Below are 19,564 nucleotides of genomic sequence, written 5' to 3'. Positions count from 1 at the left end.
AATATTAGGTTATTTGAAATTTTTTTTTTTTTTTCAGGATTGAAAAACATTTATTGAAACAAAATCAAATACTTACTTACTTTCTTTTTATTATCTACAAGCCAACACTGAACTTACTTTATTCAAGAATGAACACAATGTACAAAAAAAGTATGCTTATATTATAAAAATATGTCAATTTTATCTCCTGGGTGCTGAGCAGAAGTCATTTTAAACAAAAGGCAAACTTGCTCTCTATAATAGAACTGCTATAATTTAATAACAAAAGTGAAAGCTAATATATACTCACAAAGTATCTTTCTTTAAAGGCCCACTGATAATGCTGCATTGGAAAGCTGAACCCAGTCACCACAGTTCACATTTCCAACCTACGCTCACGGGCACCACTTTTTTACAGAATGCATGTCATTAGTTAACAGTTGTTAGCATGTATTTCAGCAAAGTATTAACAGTCAATCATATTTAGTTAGCTTCAATTTTCACACATTGTTATGGGGAGCAAATGACCTCCCAAGATTTACAAACCCACTTATCCAGGTGGGACCTGCTAACTAACTCCCTAAAAAAAAAAAAAATCTGTGTCCAAGGTTAGTATCTTAAAATTGGTGGTAATTTTACTTCTTTTGAATAATTACTGGCACCTTCCTGGGCATGTGTTCTTGCACACAGTGTGGCTACTTGTGCCTGTCAAGTCAGTGGCAGCTGCAGAACAGTTAGAGGCTGAAGAGTGCAGCCTTTGGCTTACCATGGAGACATGCTCCAGTGCTCACTGGAGTATTTGGTCCTTGGAGAATCAGGAAAGTGAGAGATTGGGAAAAAGGGACCATGGCTCCCTGTATTGTTCCAGGAGTTACACAGTTAGTTATAAAATCTGTACTAATTTTTAAAGTCAGACTAGAAGTAGACTACATAGCATCCAGCACTGACAAGGCCAAACAAAATCCATCCCTTAAAGAGCTTGCACACTGCAGTGCCCTGTCTCTGGATGAACAGAAAGACAGTGGTACTCAGGCAGAATGCAGTATCATCAACACAATTAATGACATCAGATGAATTCAAGTTCAGAAGTTATTAAACTGAAAAATGCCTATTTTGACTGTTTGTTAAGCATAAATGTTTTTCCTTGACAGAGTCTCTGGGATTGACACCTATGAAGACTCAAATTGCAGAAATATAAGGACTGAGTATTCTAGTGCCTGCTGTACTGGGTAAATTAAATCCAAAAGAACTGGGGGAAGAAATGCTTCCATGTTTTGCCTATATAAACCCAATATTTATTTCGTTACCTGTTTAACAAGAACTTGTGAAGAGAAATGATCTCTCTTCCTTTATGCAATTACCTAATTCCTTATAGCTTTCTAAGTCAGTTTTCAATTAAGCCCTATTTCCTACATGAACTGCTATTCCTACCAAATGTAAAACTGTTACATAGGGCTGAACTGGACATAATTTAAACATTTTCATGAAAAAACAAACCACTAATTTGGCTTATGGGGAAGGAGAAGCATTTACAGAAATACAATTTGTGAAGAATAAACATATTTTGGAACCTGAGCCAAAGGTTTCTCACCAATACCTTAATAAGTCACCATGCAGGTTGTTTTCACAGGCAACAACACAGCCAGGTCAACTGTTGCTCCTGGCAACTTCCATTGCCCCAAAATATGTGGAAGATGGAGAGGCCAATGACTGAAATCCACAGTTAGGAACACAGGCCAAAAGCTCAACAAACTGCTACTGGAAGCAACTGGATACCATAATATTAAACATAAACAAGTGAAAACAGACTGAGCACACAAAGAAATGAACAAAGATCATGATGCTCAGAGTCAGACCCAATGAGGGTATTCCCACACACACACACACACACACACACACACACACAGATACATAACCATACCTGTTTACAATCCCAGGCCCTTGCTCTCAAATAAATATATTGAACATTTACAACAGAATGAATGCCTTATGAATGCAAGCTTTTCTTTTATAACTCTAAATAAAAGTCATACTTCTAAAATAAGCTACAAATTGCCTTTTTTTGTGAAACTGATGTGACTTGGTGCCACAGCTAACCTCTCTCTAATAGCAGCAGTATCATCAGCCCATGGCAGCAAGGAAATGTTCATTTCTGGCATCCCATGGGCTCCCATACAAGCAACTTCATAAAGCATGCACATACTACTCTGCTGAAGTTTCAAATGAATAGAAATCATCATTGTGCTTATGGGTCTCATACCTTCCAAAATAAATATACATAAATGGTGACAAATTAAAATAGCAGTTCTTTGCTTACCAATAAAATCATAAGGCAGAGGGGTTGGAAGTGGAAAGAGAAAATTGTTAAAAATGCGGGAAAAAAGGCAAAACAGTGCTAGCATTCACAAAAAAGATCATGCTAAAATCAGATCCATATTCATAAAAATCAATCATTAAGCCACAATCCAAAGAACTCTGTCCATGAGTCCAAAGGCATGCATGCCAGCTGAAGGAAATGCAGGATTCTTCTGACAATAGTTTCTTCAGAGCAGAACAGTAACGTGTCACTGGAGTAATCACAACAGGGTGAACAAGACGCCATCACATGGAGGAGGGATCCGGGGCTATCCTGCCTTCGTGTCCACAAGCTGCATCTGCACATTGGCAGCCATGCCACCTCCGTAGCCTCCCTTGGACTGCATCTGGTTCTGAATGGAGCTAACAGAATTCACCCCACTGAACAGGTCTCCTGACCCCACGTGAGCCGTGTGCACAAAGTTTGTGGGCTCTCCAATCATACTTCGGTCAATCCGCCGGCGCCTTTTAGGTTGAGGCTGTTCTGCAATACAGCAGTTGAAACACAACCAGAATTCACTCATGCTTACAGTCCAAGTTATAAATGAGCACCAATGAAGTTTCCAAATCTCAACTCAGGAAGCTTCACAAAGCAGGCTTCTCAATATGATAAATGTCCAAAGATGCCAAAATAATAACTTTATTACTTCTCTGTGTTTTTGTTCCTGGAAGTCAAGTATCTTATATAGTCAATCTAACAAAGAAAAGGTCAGACTGTTTCCTTTCTTTGCTTCTGATTCTACAGAGACTCGTTTCTGAACCACCAGGAAAGGTATAAAAATTGTTGTCTTGACTCAGGACCTTAACAGGTAGTCACTCACTCCTTGTCAATAGAGCTATCTCTGGGTTGAGAACATTCCATAATACAGATGCCTGTAGACTCACTGTCAGTATAAGTTGTTCCTTGAAGGTTTCTTCTCATTTGGGTTCGAGGTTTTACTCAAAAATCCACACACTCACAACTGGCCCTATCATAGTCTTTGTCTCCGCCACTCGCTCCGGCCGCGGCCGCTCTCGGGGCCGGCTCCGCGGCTGCTGTCCCCCAACGCCCGCAGCTGCGCTCCCCGGCGCGCTCGCCGCTTCCTGGCCCCTCCCTCCACAGGTTATTTGAAATTTTATTTTGATTCATTTATTTTCAATTATTCGTTTAGTAACCCATTTGGTAGCTAAGTCATTTCCTAAAATTAAGCTAAAATTTTATTAGTATAAATTTGTAAATCCCTTTGCTTTGTTCTATTCTTTTAATCAATTATGATGGATGAAAATAATAGTAGCTACTATTTGGGGTGCTGTGCTGTCATCTATCAATAGCAAACAGTAGTATACCTTTTGTGGGGGAATACATTTGTTTTTTTTTTTCATTTTCATCTTCTTTTTAATCTTTTATAGTGTCTTTTGGGATGTTAAATTCTGGCCTAGACTATTAAGTCGGAAAATAGAAAAGTTAATTTCTACTGAAGCTTATTTTAATTCTACTGGAATCACATGAGTTAGAGTAGTTAAAACACATACATTTACTCACGCTCACACAGTGATGAGGATTATGCTTAAAAGGAAAAAAGCCTCCATTCCCCACCAGATAGGAAGATGTAAAGTACACACAGAAACTTAAAGAAAAATAGAAAGAAAGAAAGAGAGAAAGAAAGAGGGAGGGAGGGAGGAAGGAAGGAGGGAGGGAGGGAGGAAGGAAACATTAAATGGGATTACTTGAATAACAATTTTTTTGTTCTTTCTTTTTTGCAATTCTTCTTGTTTTGTGGAATATTAAATAATAATTGCATAGTCTAATTTATTTCTCTTAATCTTTACCTTTCCTTCTTATTTTAAGTCTGAAAAGAAGAGGCAGGTGAAAATATATAAGGATCTGGATTCCACTGCATTACCATATGTAATTATTATATTCTGTGTCAACAGATCTTCCATTGATTCACCCATCATTACATAATGGTTCCTAAAATTAATTGGAATCTATATTTCCAAGATCTTTATCAATTTACCAGCACATTTTTTTCCTTACAGCAAAACACTGTGCTCTGCAAATAAAACTCATGACCGTTCATGAGAAAGAAATATGTCAAAAGTTGAAAAGTCAAGGTTACTTTGAGGATTTCTTGTGTCCATTTTCAGCTTTCAGGCCAAAGCATTTATAGGGTAGTGGAGGGGAAAACAAATACAAACAATAGCTTGGTACTTTTATGTAATGACCTCATTTATACCTTTGAACAACCCAGGACACAGGCATTGTTATTACCATATTCTTTGAGATGGGAACACTGAATCTTAGAGAAACTTACAGAAAACTAAAGCCCAAGGTCACCAATATTAAGCGTAGTAGTCAAGGTCTATCCCCATGTCCTTATGCTTGAAATCATACACTCTTCTATTCTTCTTGGTGCATTGACACTTTTATCATTATGTAATGTTCCTTTCCATCCCCAGTAACTTTCTTTGGTCTGAAATCTACTTTATGTGATATTATACCTTTCTTTTGATTGGTATTTTCATGGTGCATCTTTACTTTCATCCTACCTATATCATTATATTAGAAATGAGTTTCTTATAGACACCATATAATTGGGGCATTTTTTAAATCCACTCTGCCAATCTCTGTCCTTTAATTGGCATATTTAGAACACTCATACTTAATGAAATTATTGATAGTGTGTTAGGTGTTTAACTTGTCTTCTTTATGTTGAGAACCACATTGGAAAAATATTATAATTTTGCTTTCAAACATCTAACGGAATTTTAAAAACTCAGGAGAAGATGAGTAGTATATTTTATTTACCCATATACTTACCTATTCCGTTGACCTCTCTTTGCTCTGATGTTCCAAGTTTTCTTCTGTTGTCATTCCCTCTCTACTGGAATAACTTTCATCAGTTCTTTTAAGATAGGTCAATGAGTCATTCATTGCATAGCAAGATCCGCAGAAGAAAGTCTGCCTTCTTGTCTCTACCTTTTAGAGTTTTCTGCTGCTGGTTTTATTTATTTTAACCAGGGTTTTAGGTGTGAAAAGAGGGAGATGTGCTTACTCCATACTTCCAGAACTGAAGTCCCCCCACCCCGTACCCATTTAATTAAAGCATGCTAACATCAGAAAACGTGCATAGGGACAGAGAGCTCACTTTCCCCTTCTTTCTGTCTCAGAGTCTAGGGTCTAACAGCCAGCTGGTCCTTAAGTGTTTACCTCTTTCACACCATGCATAGTATAGAGTGCATCTGACTTGTAAATGCTCTGTGGGTAAGAATGTAGTGAGCTGTATCAAAGTAGATAAAATGCTGATGGAGAAATTATGTGGAAGAAATTTTTCCTTTGTTTTCTTAAAATACGTATGGATGGGTGAGAAACTGAAGCTGGGAAAACACTCAGGTAAATCTTACAACAGTAACAGCTGACAATTATTTACAGGCACTGTGCTATGCTTTTTACTATTTTAAACCTGGTCGTGCTCTATGAAGTGACTATTATTCTTATTTCCATTTAACAGACTTGGAAATTGAGGCTCAGAGACAAGTCTCACAGAGCTACATAGTGGTAGTGCTGCCGTGAACTCAAACTTCCCCTCAAATATCAGTGTGTTAGAAATAAATATATGAAGTACCTGGCATACATTTGATGTTCAAACATAGAAGTTATAGTCATAGTTACGATTTTTTATAGTTGAAAGAATCCTTTGATCTGAGTGTATTCCTGATTCTGCAGCAGTAAAACTCAAGAGCAGAACACAGGGAAATTTTCTAGCAGCAGTGGTTAAATAAAGCCATTGAAAAATGGTGATATTTAGCAATAATAAATGTATTGCCAAAAGCGTTTGAAGACATTTCTTCTTTATAAAAGGCTCACTTGCAGGAGTGACTGTTGACTGATTTTCAGCATTTAAGTTGGAAGGTTGGTATATAAAAAGTCTCAACTCTTCTTGAAAAATTGTGGAGTTTGTTCAGTCAGGACTTGACTTAATTCTCACTCCTGCTTTTGTTCCAGCCATGCCACTTGAGCAAGAGCACGTCCACAGAACCTGAGCGTTGCTCTGAATGTGGCAACAGAAGCAGCGTGGAACTGGGGTCCATACACTGCTGTAGCAAAATGAAGGATCTTTCATGTCCTTGGTGGGTTGCAGTCTAAGTTCTGCCAGGCCTTCTTATAAACTAAAGTGTATTTACCTGATAGTTTAGATTCACCCTGAAGTTAATCATCAAAAACATTACAGAAACTTAAATCATGCTTCATACTCATCAAATTCTATGACTCTCCTTTGACTTTTGGACATAAATCCTCCCAGATGGTTTTGCAGTTCTTTAAAATGTCTGACTCAGTTAAGCCCCAATCCTTTTAGCAATGAGAAGTGAATGCACTTTCTAGTTGTTAAATGCACATGTTCAATCTGAATTTCAATAACTGTCCTTTTAAGCTCAGGCTGTTTGTGCTTTCTCACATCTGTAAGAAAGGGATTCAGACAGTTTGGGTCTCTTATTAGAGACCTTTAATTCTCCAAAGTCCCTGATCTGTGTCAACAGCTGAGTAAACTTCTTAATGGGTACTTAAAACCTACTCATCTGAATGCATTACAATAAAATAAATTAAATGCCTATATTCTGCTTCAGCTTCCTCTGAATAGCTCGTAAACTGGAGAACTGGGTAACAAAGAAAACACACATAGTTTTCCCCTCAGATAAAAGCAGTGAACCTGATTTGCAAAGTTCACAGCACATACCCTCCTGGTGAATGATGCAAAGTTGGGCACACCATATTTCTCCTTGGGCTTGAATGAACTAGTGAAATTTTCCCTCCCTTTCTCTGCAGGTGCCCCAACACTGGAGTCAGCCTTTTTGGATTTCAATCTATGAATTGAGTTCTTACACTCCATTTCAGCCATTGGTTAATTTGTGTATTGTAACTACATAAATACCATATTCTTGCCAGAAATGTTAAGCAGGTCAAACCCTGAGTTTAGATTGCTATACTAGGTAATGCCACTTTCATCTAGTCCTTCATTTTACAAGAGAGGAGATTAGGCTGTGAGAGATCAAAAAAGCTTTGCTTTAAGACATACAGCTGGTTCATGGCAGAACCAGGAAGTCCCACCCTTGTCTCTTAGAGTAGAATGTAATTACCCTGGGCTGCACTAGTTGAAAAAAAGCTTTGCAGGAGCGATGGAGCTTCCAATAGGGCTAGGTAATGAGAAGCACATGAGTAAGTAGAGTTCAGCATCCCCACAGTTTCTGTAGTAAGAAAATCTGTAAAAGGAAGTCCATGAAAATGATGAGAAACAGAGATGAGCCTAGAAGACCATGAGCATGCTGATATTTTCTAACATCAAGTATATTAAACACAAGCTGAGCAAATTGATGCAGCTATTTTTTAATTAAACAAAGTTTGAACTTAATACATGTTTGAAAACAACAAAAAATAGAGGCTTGCCTTGGCCTGGGTAGGGACTGGGAAGTTTGAAAATTGGGGGAAAGCGCATATTAAAGAAAAGTAATAAATTAACGCAGTCATTGCTTTTCTGTACTCTAGTATTGACACTCCTGTAGGGTAAGTACAGAGTAAATTGATCCTTATACTCTCTTCTTACCTCAAACAGCAAATACAGCTTTCTTAAAGGGCGTATGTAAGGATGACTTCCTTTTCAGTGGCAGGTAACAGACTGCTAAGTATTTCTAAATCATTAAGAAGTTATTGCATGATGTATGGGGTACAAATGGAGTTGCAGGACATACAGAACACCATTAACTCAAGTATAAATATGCATTACTGTATAAGAGTCCTTCTCACAGGAAACAATCTGTACAGTTCCTGAACACATCTGATGTATTAGTACACACCGTGTGAAGTGCAGTGTCAATCACGTAAACATAAAATAAGCTTAGTGCATTTGTAAATATGGGGTATTTACTGTATTCCATTGTGGCTATAAATTATGGAGAAATGTCAATGGAAGAGGGTCTCACTCTCTGTAAGAGACTTCTGCTTACTCCTAACAGTGTGTTGTTTGAAAATGGCTTTTCAGTCAATGCACTATGTAGGATTCTTACCCAAAAAAAGTGAAAATAAAAATTGGTATATTAGACCCTTCAGCTTTAATTGCTATTACGTGTGCATTTACAGTGTGGTGCTTATTTTCCTTTGCACAAAAACCTTACTTTAGAAAGGACAGTCTTTTGCAGGTAGGCACTTGCTGAAAGGAATGCAGCTTGCTGGCAGAGAATATTCTAAACTGCCAATCTCATTGGGAGCCTGCTGTAAAAACATCTGCAGCTTGGAAGATTCGGAGACAGCTAATAACAGTGACTATAATTAATAATAAATTGTTTTAAGGAAAGCAATTAACAAATTGAGCTGATACTTAATCTACCCAATTAAAAAACAAGAAGCAAAAAGAATTCAGAAAAAGGAAACAGTGTCTATTGTATCCATGATTATTTCTTGTGGAGATGGTTGGTTTTACACATTTTCTTTTGAAATATACCTGTAGCTGATAGTGGTGATTTTGACCCCTAAGACCTAGTTTATTTTACCTTTCTTTTGTGCTGTTTGTTACTTAAACCTGCACTTTTGTTATTGTGTTTTTAAACTCTATCTGGTACTCCATTCTAGACACCATATTTTAATACTGACATTTAACAAACTGCACACGGGCAACTGCGGTGGTGAGGTCCATGATTGTAAAAAGCAGCAATATTTAGTCTAATGCAGAAGAAAGATTAGGCAAAGACATCCTAAACTACCTTCCACTATTTGTAAGGCTTTGTTTTAAAAGCCAGAGATACATTGTATTGCATAGTTCCAGAAAGTTGATTCAGGACCAGTGGATTAAAAGAAAATCAATTGCCACTTTTATCCACCCCAGACACACACCCAAATAATTTTATAACAGTAACATTCCCACATAGCAATACATGACTGGAGCTGAAGGTTGCTACCACTTTACCACTTTTAGAGGCTGTCTAAGTCCATTTGAGCTGCTGTAACAAATATACCATAAATTATTGGCTTAAACAGCAAACATTTATTTCTCACAGTTCTGGAGGTTGGGAAGTCCAAGTTTAAGGTGCCGGCAGATTTAGTGTCTGGCGAGGCCCTGCTCACTCGTTCACAGAGGACTGTCTCCTTGTGTCCCCACTTTACAGAAAGAGAGCTAACTAGCTCTCTGGCCTCTTCTTGTAGGGGCACTAATCCCATTCATGAAGGCTTCACCCTCATGACTTAATTACCTCCCAAAGGCCCCATTTCCAAATACCATCACGTTGGGATTAGGATTTCGACATATGAATTTTGGGGGACACAAACATTCAGTCCACAACAAATAGAACAAATATCTCCTGTTCTCTCCACCCCTTGCTGATTCCCAACATTGAGGCCCAACACCCATAGTTGTTCATCATTGTGCCTGTATCTTGGTTTCATTACACATGGCAGTCTACACTTGTTAATGGTACTTGTTAAATCCCGAGACATTTGAGTTTTGTCTCCTGACCTCTGAGGTCTTTTCTGGTACCCATCATTGTGATACTTAATTGTTCAAAATGACTGGCTATAGTCTATTCATCATTTTTATTCTGTTTAAGTGAGCATTTTACTCTACTTCAGTTTGTATGATTTTTTTTAAAAAAACAACTTTTCAGTTTCATAATTTAAAAAACATAATTTGTGATGTGGCCTTTTACAAAATCATCTTAATTATTATGAGCTAAAATTGATGAAATGGTTTCACACTATATCAATAAGAGACAGCCAATCAAGCACAGAGTACTACTCTTTTGTAGATATTTCAGAGGGGCAGTTTCATCTCTGTTGACCATTCTCCTCATAACTAAATACTGAGATCCTTCCTCCCTCTGGATGGCCATGACACTGACCCAGGGATTTGGAGAGGATTCCAAGAAGACGTGATTCTGAGATAGTTAATTGACTTAAGCCATGCATCATATGCAACTGGGCAAAAACAAAGCATAGCATGTCAATGTTAGCTTCATTTTTTCCTCACTGAAGTCTCAATTATGCTTGTTATTTTCCTCTCTTCTTTAAGGCTCTGGCTCTAGCTGAATGGGGTCACTGGGGCTAGACAGGGCTGCTGTATAACCATTGTGAGGTCTGTGCTCTGCACAGAGGCATTGGCCAAGGTAGGTGAGGGGCTGGACCCCAGCTTGCATTCTGGGGCCAGTTGGACAACTGTGCCTAAGTGCCAAATGCAGGGACACTCGATTCTAATGTACATGAAGGCACTCACCAGGCCAACAGTGGCCGTGGAGCCACTTGTGCCTCTGCTTACCCACTGTGAATTGAGGGACAGTTTGCCAGTGTGGTTAAAAGCTTATCATAACTTATCCTTTATGGGGCTGTTCCTTGAGTGTAGGATTACATGTGTGGGTTGGAGTGGAGGGTAATTAGACACAAACCAATGCTGTTTACTTGATGTTTTTTAAAAACCCTTGTCCTGGGGATCAGTAGGAAAGACCTGTTGCTGGTAGGAAGTCTTTCTTCTACTAATTATTCAGGTTGACTTGAGTACTTACTTTGGATTGGTCCTACTGCTTCTCCTTTATGGCTTAATTGGCTGGGATGAGCCTTACTTAGGAAGAGGGAATAAACCATTGACACTTTAGAGAGCATATCTGAGACTTAGTGATTTGAATGGCAAAATACAGCTCAGTGATTCTAAAACTACAACATGTTTTTAAAGCTCATAAAACTGGTCTAAAGTGCCAGAAATTCCCACTTTGGACTGCCTTCAAGGCAATGAAAGCTCAGACACTGACTCATCGAACTGTTTCCTTATTAACAGATGTGGTACCAAATATTTTTGAGGGCTGAAAAAATGAGTGAGCTGTTGTTCAAACCCCATGAGCCTCTTAACTACAAAGCTCTCTTAACCTCTTAATTTTGAGACTTTTGGGATTTCAAAGGAAATCTGATGATTATATATACATACTAGTTTTTGTTGTTGTTGTTTATTCTTAACTCATCCAAATGCTATTTGGCCAAGGATGCTCATGATATTTGAGAAATCTTTTGAGTCATTTTATAAACTGTTTGGCGCTCTATTTCTTTAAGCCAGGAAGTTGCAACTGCCAGCATTAAGCAGAAAGTATGTTGTTGAGTTTTAGCTTTATTTAGAATGAGGTTTCATGTATTTGTGAACAGATTTATTTCACTGACTATCCACCCCAAATATCACATAACAGTTGAAATTTCTCTTAGTATTAGATATACTGTCAGAAAAGTCTTGCCTAATTAGAACAATGGCTATCCAAATCATTTTAACAAAATATAAATATATTTATATTCAATGCAATAGAAGAGTTTATGGAAGAGTTCCACAAGAGTAAAAACTCAATCCAAGGATTTATATAATCTTTCTTTGTGCTGTATCATGTTCTTCTGAGGGCTTGGTATTGTTGTACATACTTATTAAACTGAATACTTTTTATTCAAAGTAGGCAGAAAAAAATATTTTACCCAGTGTTAACACTGAGGCAAGTAAAGATAACTTTTAAAAAATTCATGACAGTCAATAGAAGACGGGGGTGGGGGAAAGAGAACTGAACAAGCCTTATCTTTGCTTCCACTTGAAAAGGTTGACTGACTTTTTTTTCTAGCAAAATCTGAGATGTGAATGCTGCTCTATTTTTGTATAAAATAAAGTTGATAATCTTCAACTGATTCCCCCCATTGTTAGTTATTAATACATAATTTATCCATTTCCCTCAAATTTCATGTACAGGCTAGCAATTATGTTGACAGTCCTGATAAGTGGAGGCCCCTGATTCCTTAGCAAGGTTATATAACATTGGCCCATAATGTCCTTATCCATTCATAGGTGAAAACATTGAAACAGAAGTAGAAAATGATTTCTCTGAGTAGTGAAAGAATTAATATGGTTCTGAATAAAACTTTTTGAAAAAAGGCTTTTAATCCCCAGACCTGTATTAACCCTCAGGGATCTGTGTAAATCATTTGGAGGAGCTCTGAAAAGATGACTGAACACTTGTGTCCACGTTACTTTTTTTCTACCGAGGAATAGGTTTCGGTAAAGACATTCAACTTCTTGACGGTTTATTCCTGCATTTATAGCATAGATATTGGTGCCTGCGAGTTCTCTTGCAATTCAGGTGAAGAGTTAGCACTAGTAAAACCTACTCTACTTTCCAGATGGCAGATGTAGTCTCCTAGGGCCCATTTTATTACCATCCATAGGGATACCATAATGGCTTGTTCCATATGAGAGCGAAGTTGTGTTTCTTATCTATTACCTCTACATGCTTTGGGGGAGGTTGACAGAAAATGGATGCAAAATCAGGGCAAAGTTAAAGGTCTGCAAACTGCAACTACAGGGAATATAAATTTGTGGGCCTGCTCCAGACAGCACAGTTAACTCACTTAACTGCCAGCTGTGACACCAGTGAGCTGTATTTAACATCAAAGCACCAGAGAAGGTCACCCAGGTCCCACAGGAAAGTCTGTCAAACTTATTGCAGCTCAGCTGGAATCCTGAGGAAGCTGAAGGCATGGAGAGCTAAGTAGCCTCTGCCCACTGGTGGTACATTGTAGCACTCAGGCAATTCTGTTTTGAATGGGCCTTGTGTGTGGACAGTCTAAGAGGTATAATAACAGACTTGCAAAACAGTAAGGAAGTTGCTAGGAGTGATTATTCATTTCAGTGTATTCAGTGACCAGAAGAGCATGTAGAAGTGTTGGTCTGTTTTGTTGTTGCTGTTGTTTTTAAGCAAACGACATCTGCATCAGCCTCCCTGAAAATAAGGACAATATCTGGGTATTTAATCACGGAGTTTTATGCCATATTATATTCTACTTAACTAACCTGCACTTTGCACAGACTTTTCCCCTCTTGGAGTGAGAGATTGCAATGGGGCAGTAATTGAAGTCGCAGACTGATGAGTCGATTTTTCTGTTCAGGATCTGCCCACTCCAAAACAGGCTTTCATCAGCCTCTGTAGGACGGTACTTAGGTGAGGAATAACATTCATTGAGTTGGATTTGCCTGCTGTTTTCCACACAGTGAAATGAGAAAACATGCAGCCTGCAGGGTTTTTGGGTGACTGTTTTGTGCCAGAGTTTATCAGCTAAGCAGTACGCTCATTATACCTATCCGCTGAAATCAGAAGAGTTCCCATGTATGGACGTTCAGTGCATGCACATGGGTGCATTAAGCAGAACAAGTGAACCACAATATCAGGCAGAGTTGGTTATTTTCCCTTATTTTTCAATATAGGACACATAGGAGTAAATATAGAAATTTTGGATCATAAAGGAGATGACACAGAATACATTTCTACCTGGCAGGCTTGTACTGGAAGTGAATTTAGAGAAGCAAAATTGCTAGTTACTCACACGTTAGTCTCCATAGATTATGAATCTGTGACTTTATACCAATCCCATGGAAGCAAATAAAAGCAAGAAAAACAATTGTTGTCCCAGCTCTTTCCATCTCTTTCTTCATCCTCATTTCTACTGCCTGAGTCCCAGGTACCTTTCCCCTCTCTGACCTTATTCAACTGCCCTCCAACTTACCATAAAACTGATGTTCCTGACAAAATTTACTCTTTCATTCATTCATCCAATTTATTTTGAGTGTTTAACACATTCCAGGTGCTCTGCTAGAATTCTGAGAATAAAAAAGATTAAAGAAAAGGTAAACCTCACCTTGAGAAACTAGTACACAAGGCACTAAGGCGCAGTGAAACATGATAGGTTATGAACCACATGCCTTGGACACACTGTGGGCAGGTGGGGAGGACACCACCTAGAAGAGCTAGGGAGGGCTTCCCAGAGGAAGCTGATATTTGACTTGGCTTTCAAAGGATGAGATATTTTTCTGATGAAGGCAGAATAAAGGGCAATTCAGGTAAAGAGACAAATTTACAATAGCAGGGAGTCATGAAAAGGTGTAATATCTTCCTAGAATAATAGTAAGTTCAGTGGCACTAAATCTTAAGTTCATGATAGGTGGCGAAGGACTTGAAGTCTGGGGGAGGATGTAGGGACAAGCTTATGATGGGCATTGTACACCATTTTATAAGATTTTAGCTTTAGATAGCCGGAAATGAATGAGTACCTTAATGTAATTAAGGCTTTTACAGAAATAGCTTTTTTTAATGCAAACAATCCATGTTTATTACAAAATTTAGAAAAACAGGTAAGTGAGCAGAAGAAAATACAGAGCACTCACATCCCACTGACAGTGTGGAGACACCTGGGAGTCCATCTGACGGTGAAGTGTGTCAGAGCTGCAGGGCACCCTTGGGTGGGGCTTAGTTCAGCTGAACTTGCTGTGACAGGGAGATGGGAGAACAGTCTAGGCTTGGTGGGTTTTATTGTAGAGAGGACCCTTGTCCTCTCTTCCATCGTAGAGTGAGCCAGAAGGGAGATAAAGGCTTTTTATCCGTTAATAATGGACCCATTCTCAAGAGGGTGTCAGTTGATGTATATCCAGCTCTCAGATTTCTATCTTGGGAGAGTTAGCCTAAGCCTGAAGTGGTTCTAGAAATGCCTTTTGTACATAGAATTATATGGTTCTTTTTCAGCAACGTGGAAGGTTAAATAGACTGTCAAGGGAATCTATTTTTCTTTGTGGAAATTTGTTCTCGCCTTTTAACAACTGACTGATACATTTTTAAACAGTAATCTTTTAAAAATCATGTTCTAAAGTTTCCCTAAGTCTATTTCCTTCTGACTTTGAAGCTATTTGTACACAAATATAGACTTGAGATCAGCTTTTCTTCTCTCGGGGCAGAATCAGAGGATAAGCAATGGCTAGCACAAAGCTATGGGTCAGGAAGAAAAAAAAAAAAAAAAGACAAATCTGCTTTTTCATCCAGGCACTCTGAAATATAGCCACTGAAACTGCCAGTTGGTTACATGTCCTGAGAAAAGGGAAGAGAGAATAGTTTCCTTTGCAACTTTGTGTTAGTGTTCTCCAGATGCATTTCATTCTCTGGGATATTCATATTTAGTTGCTGAAAATCACTTTGTAGCTAGGACTGTTCCAGCAATTGTTATTCTGAAATTGCTACAGCGCTGAGTTTTCTTGGGTGGTTGGTCTGCTGAGAGATTCCAGAAGGAAAATTTCTCCAGTGTCCTGGGGAATGGGTCCTTCAGACATCAGTTCATGTTCTTGAAAGAGCACATTCCACGTTCTCATTTCCATTCTCATTTCTTCCTTTTATTTTTTCCCCCTAGGATTTCATTCCCAGCACATGTTTTTTCTTTGTGGGTGTTTTGTGTTTTTTTGGTACATTTTAAGTTCCCCAAATTCCCTAATACCATTTAAATATGAGGTATTATATTCTTTCTAGGCCCAAATTCTAAAATTCCATTTTGGGAGATTATTTCATTAAGAAGCTGACTGAAATCAGTTTTTAAAATGGGGATGATATATCTCAATTGGAAATGGAACTTTAGGAGCAAACATTTACTGGTTTAAAGAAGGAAAGAAACTTTTCTTTTTTTAAAAAAAAAAGCTGGGATGTTTTTTTCCACTTGAGCTCTCTGCAAACCACAAATACGGTCTTTAACTCTGTGATCTTAGCATAATCCATGGTTGTCAAGAGGAATATTTGCTGACTTAGAGGATATGTTGACTCTTATCAATGAAATGCAATGAGGCTGGTATTTATACTCAGATTTTTAAAATTTCAAGCACACTGGACTTGTTCCAAATACATAGTAAGACTGAAAGAAAAATAGCCGTTCCATGATAAGCAGAGGTGTACACTGATTTTGTAAAATGTGTCAGCTACGTTTGGGAAGATTGCTAAACAAGCGAAAACAGAGAGATTTTACAAAGAAAAAGAACAGGTGGTCCAGGTGTTGAAAGATGGGATAGGAAGCAGCAAGAACTCGGGGGTCGAGAACTCGGGGGAAGGAAACCTTGTCTGGTTGTCAGATGACCTTGTTTGTTTTGACTCAGAGTGTAAATGCAGTGTAGGAAAAGGGGTCTCAGTGATCCCATTACCCCTGTGAGGTGAACTCGCGCTCTTCAGAAGCCACGAGGATGCGCCAGCTGGCACATTCCTCTCCTCTCCAGCAACCACCGCTGCCTTCCTCCCTCCCGCTCTCATCTCTGAACGTGGTGAGCAGCCCCTGATTTGCCTAAGGCACCAGGCTGTCAGCCAAGCTGGTTTTAATGACTGTCCTTAAGCTTCAGCCAAACAGCCGTTTTACAGGTGCACATTGGTGGGCAATTCCCAGTTAATGTATTATTTAAAAGGTGCACATAAATCATTTAAAAATGTATTTTAAATGTTCATTCTGGTGGGCTTTCTCATTAAAGGAACCCTACAGCAAATCTTTTTTGAAAGGAGAAGGAACTCTTTATGATGTCAGTAACTATCAGCACCACCTAGGTTTGGCCTCCTATACATTTGGATTGAAAGTGGGGTACAGCTATATCTTCAGGCCGTTGCCCTCTGCAGGGTCCAAATTGAACTTCACCAGCTCCCTTATCGATTTCGTTGCTGCAGGCCTCACAGGAGGGTCAGACGGTTTGGTGGGAGGAGAAGGTCCACTGTCTATAATACCTCTGACTCTCTTTTCCTGCCATACAGGGTCCTCTCAGGTTTTCCTGCAAGTTCCCCATATCTGTGACTGAACCTTGTTGAAAACCCCCACACTCGTATAAATAAAATGACAAGATCTTCAAGGACAACAAATTTGGGAAATATAACTGTGTTTAGTTTAGAAACAGGAAATACCTACTAATTTGGGAAGTTTGGGTATGTGTGTGTATTTAAATTAAATAATGAAATCTAATGAAAACTTCCTGCCTGAAGGACTTGCATGTCTGTACAAATAGATTTTTGATACTGTGCATCACATGCTGTTCAAATAACCTACCCATCCCAGTGGGTCTCCGGTCAACATTCCTTCCTGCTTCATTATGTCATGGAATGTAGTTTTTGCTATTTAATTATAAATTTGACAAAGTAACAGATACCAGCTTAATTGCTGGTATTATTCTTACTCCTGATTTAACTTATTTTCTTGGTTTTTCCAAAGGTCTAATTTTTTTGCTTATTTTCTCTCCTCTTGTCTTTCTTCCCAATCCCTCTATTTTCTTTTCTCTTGGTACGATATGCATCTTCGCTGTTCTTGATCTTGTCTTACCTTCTAGCGTTCCTTTCTATGCCAAGATCATGCAATCAGCCAACTGGAGTTATCAGAGAGGCTCTTCTGACAAGGTTCCAAATCTCTTTCAAGTCTTTCAAAGACTTTTCAACTTCTTTCATTTATTTTTATTTGTTTGGCACACTATATGGCATTTTCTGATTTCCTTTTATTTTTGATTTTCTGCTTTAGGATTATGTTTTCTTGTGCACAGTGAGACACCAACCACATGTGTAGTCAATTGAAGGAGTACAAAAGGTAGCTTTCCACATGAAATGACTTTTAAATAAATTGTAATCTTTTGGTAGATTGCTCTCATATCTCACACTGGAGGTTTTAGTTGTGAAGCCCAAAGTCAGAATGTTATGGGAATAAAAAACGCCTTCCTTCTGAGCATGTTTGAGTACCATCCTTTCCAAACCAAACATTCTCCCGAACTCACTGTGCTCCGCTTAGATAATCCATCACATGTGAGATATGCAGAATCGAGTCCATGACTTTGGGTCAAGTCGAAAGTGATTTGGAGAGGTTTTGGCACGTTCAGTTACCTTTCACCTTTGTCCTTTTATCTAGGATACCCTTACTGTCACATCAATAGATAATATTTTGCTAGGTAATATTTTGACAGCAGACTAGAGGAAGAAAATCAGTGTAAACCAAACAAGAGTGGTAATGAACATGCACCTTTGTTAGCTAGGCCTGATCAGACTTCTGGCGAGGCCACTTGATATGTGTGGGATCTTAGCCAAGTGATTAAACCCATGTCAAGGCCAAGTTCTTCTTCAGCAAAAGGGACTTGGTACCTTCTGCATATAGTTGCTATACATTTGGTTGATAGTAGGTGCTCACGCTGTGAGCTTTCCTATTATGATAATGGCATTGGTCACCTTAATGGAAAGCAAAGATATATCTAATTCACACTCATGACCTGACTCTGTTTCAATCCTCCGCTCAAGTTCAGTTATAATTTGCTAGGATGTGTTGCTGGCAAAAGAAGCACAATTTCTTCTTCTCTTTCCATGTTTGGTATGGTAGGCACAAAAGAAAAATATAGTATACTGATTTAGCAGTGTTTTCTGTCCAAAGCAGTGTGTAATTGGTTGCTTTCTACACTGTTTTTTCAGGGGCTCTCAGAGTTGACATAAGAGCCACCTAACCATATATAATTTGGGGATCTTCATACAGACCTAAATGATATTCTACTCCTTTTGTGATTCACTTACTAAAGTGAAGCAGACCTTTCAATGGTTTCTTTTTTTAAAAAAAATATCCAAAGAAATCATCTCTCATATATCTGAGGAGGTATGTTGATGCTTTTTTTTTTTTATATCAGACAAAGTAGACTTTATTATTTTTTTTAAACTTTTAATTTTATATTGGAGTATAGCCGATTAACAATGTTGTGATAATTTCAGGCACACAGCAAAGCGACTCAGCCATACATATACATGTATCCATTCTCCCCCAAACTCCCCTCCCATCCAGGCTGCCACAATACAGAGGTATGTTGACTCTTAAAGCCAAGAGTATTTCAGCATCAGTGCTGGCCTCACTAACGCCCCAGGGCTGCTCCTTTTCCAGAAAGAGGAAATTGGCTCCCACTGAAGATTTAGGTAGAAAATTTTTTAAATCATGATTATGCTAAACAAATCACTCTGAGGGCTTTTAGCCTCTTCTCATCTTCAACACACACTTCTTTGTGGTTTGGGCTGGCCTTGGAGTTCACGGGTGGTAGATGCTGACAGTGGGAACCTAAGGCCCTTTGACAATCTGGATGGCCTCCACACAGGCTTCACAGGCACCCCATCCTCCTGCACATCACCATCAGGTAACAGGCTGGCCAGCTGCTAAAGCCAGAGTGCACTCTGCCCTGACAGCTGACAGGTGGTGTGGGCCTGGAGCTGGAGGAATATCCTCTCCAATCTAGAAAATTGCCAAGCTGGCACCTGGCAGGTGGAAGAGCCCAAGGCAGCGTGAGTTATGACCCCTCTCATTTCATCTCAGAGGGAGATACAGAACCTAAGCATGGGTCAGAGGAGGTGCATGTGTTCAGGAATCACACGTGGGGGCCCAGGCTTGGCGCTGGCTGCTCCTCTGGCT

The 19,564-nt window shown here is 38.9% G+C and overlaps 2 protein-coding genes across 3 annotated transcripts in view; one reads left to right on the top strand and one right to left on the bottom strand.

Annotated features, from left to right (window-relative positions):
- The window catches only part of PLXDC2 (plexin domain containing 2), a 419,623-nt gene that overhangs the window by 82,511 nt on the left and 317,548 nt on the right, over positions 1-19,564 (top strand). The gene's annotated exons all lie outside the window — the stretch shown is intronic.
- On the bottom strand, positions 2,404-3,391 carry LOC133084835 (CDC42 small effector protein 2). Its single transcript, XM_061181610.1, has one exon. It carries the CDS (start codon positions 2,856-2,858, stop codon positions 2,604-2,606), a length of 255 nt encoding a protein of 84 aa, XP_061037593.1. The 5' UTR covers positions 2,859-3,391; the 3' UTR covers positions 2,404-2,603.

Source organism: Eubalaena glacialis, chromosome 2 (genome assembly GCF_028564815.1).
Source record: "Eubalaena glacialis isolate mEubGla1 chromosome 2, mEubGla1.1.hap2.+ XY, whole genome shotgun sequence".
Taxonomy (NCBI): domain Eukaryota; kingdom Metazoa; phylum Chordata; class Mammalia; order Artiodactyla; family Balaenidae; genus Eubalaena; species Eubalaena glacialis.
This window is presented reverse-complemented; position numbering and strand designations above follow the sequence as displayed.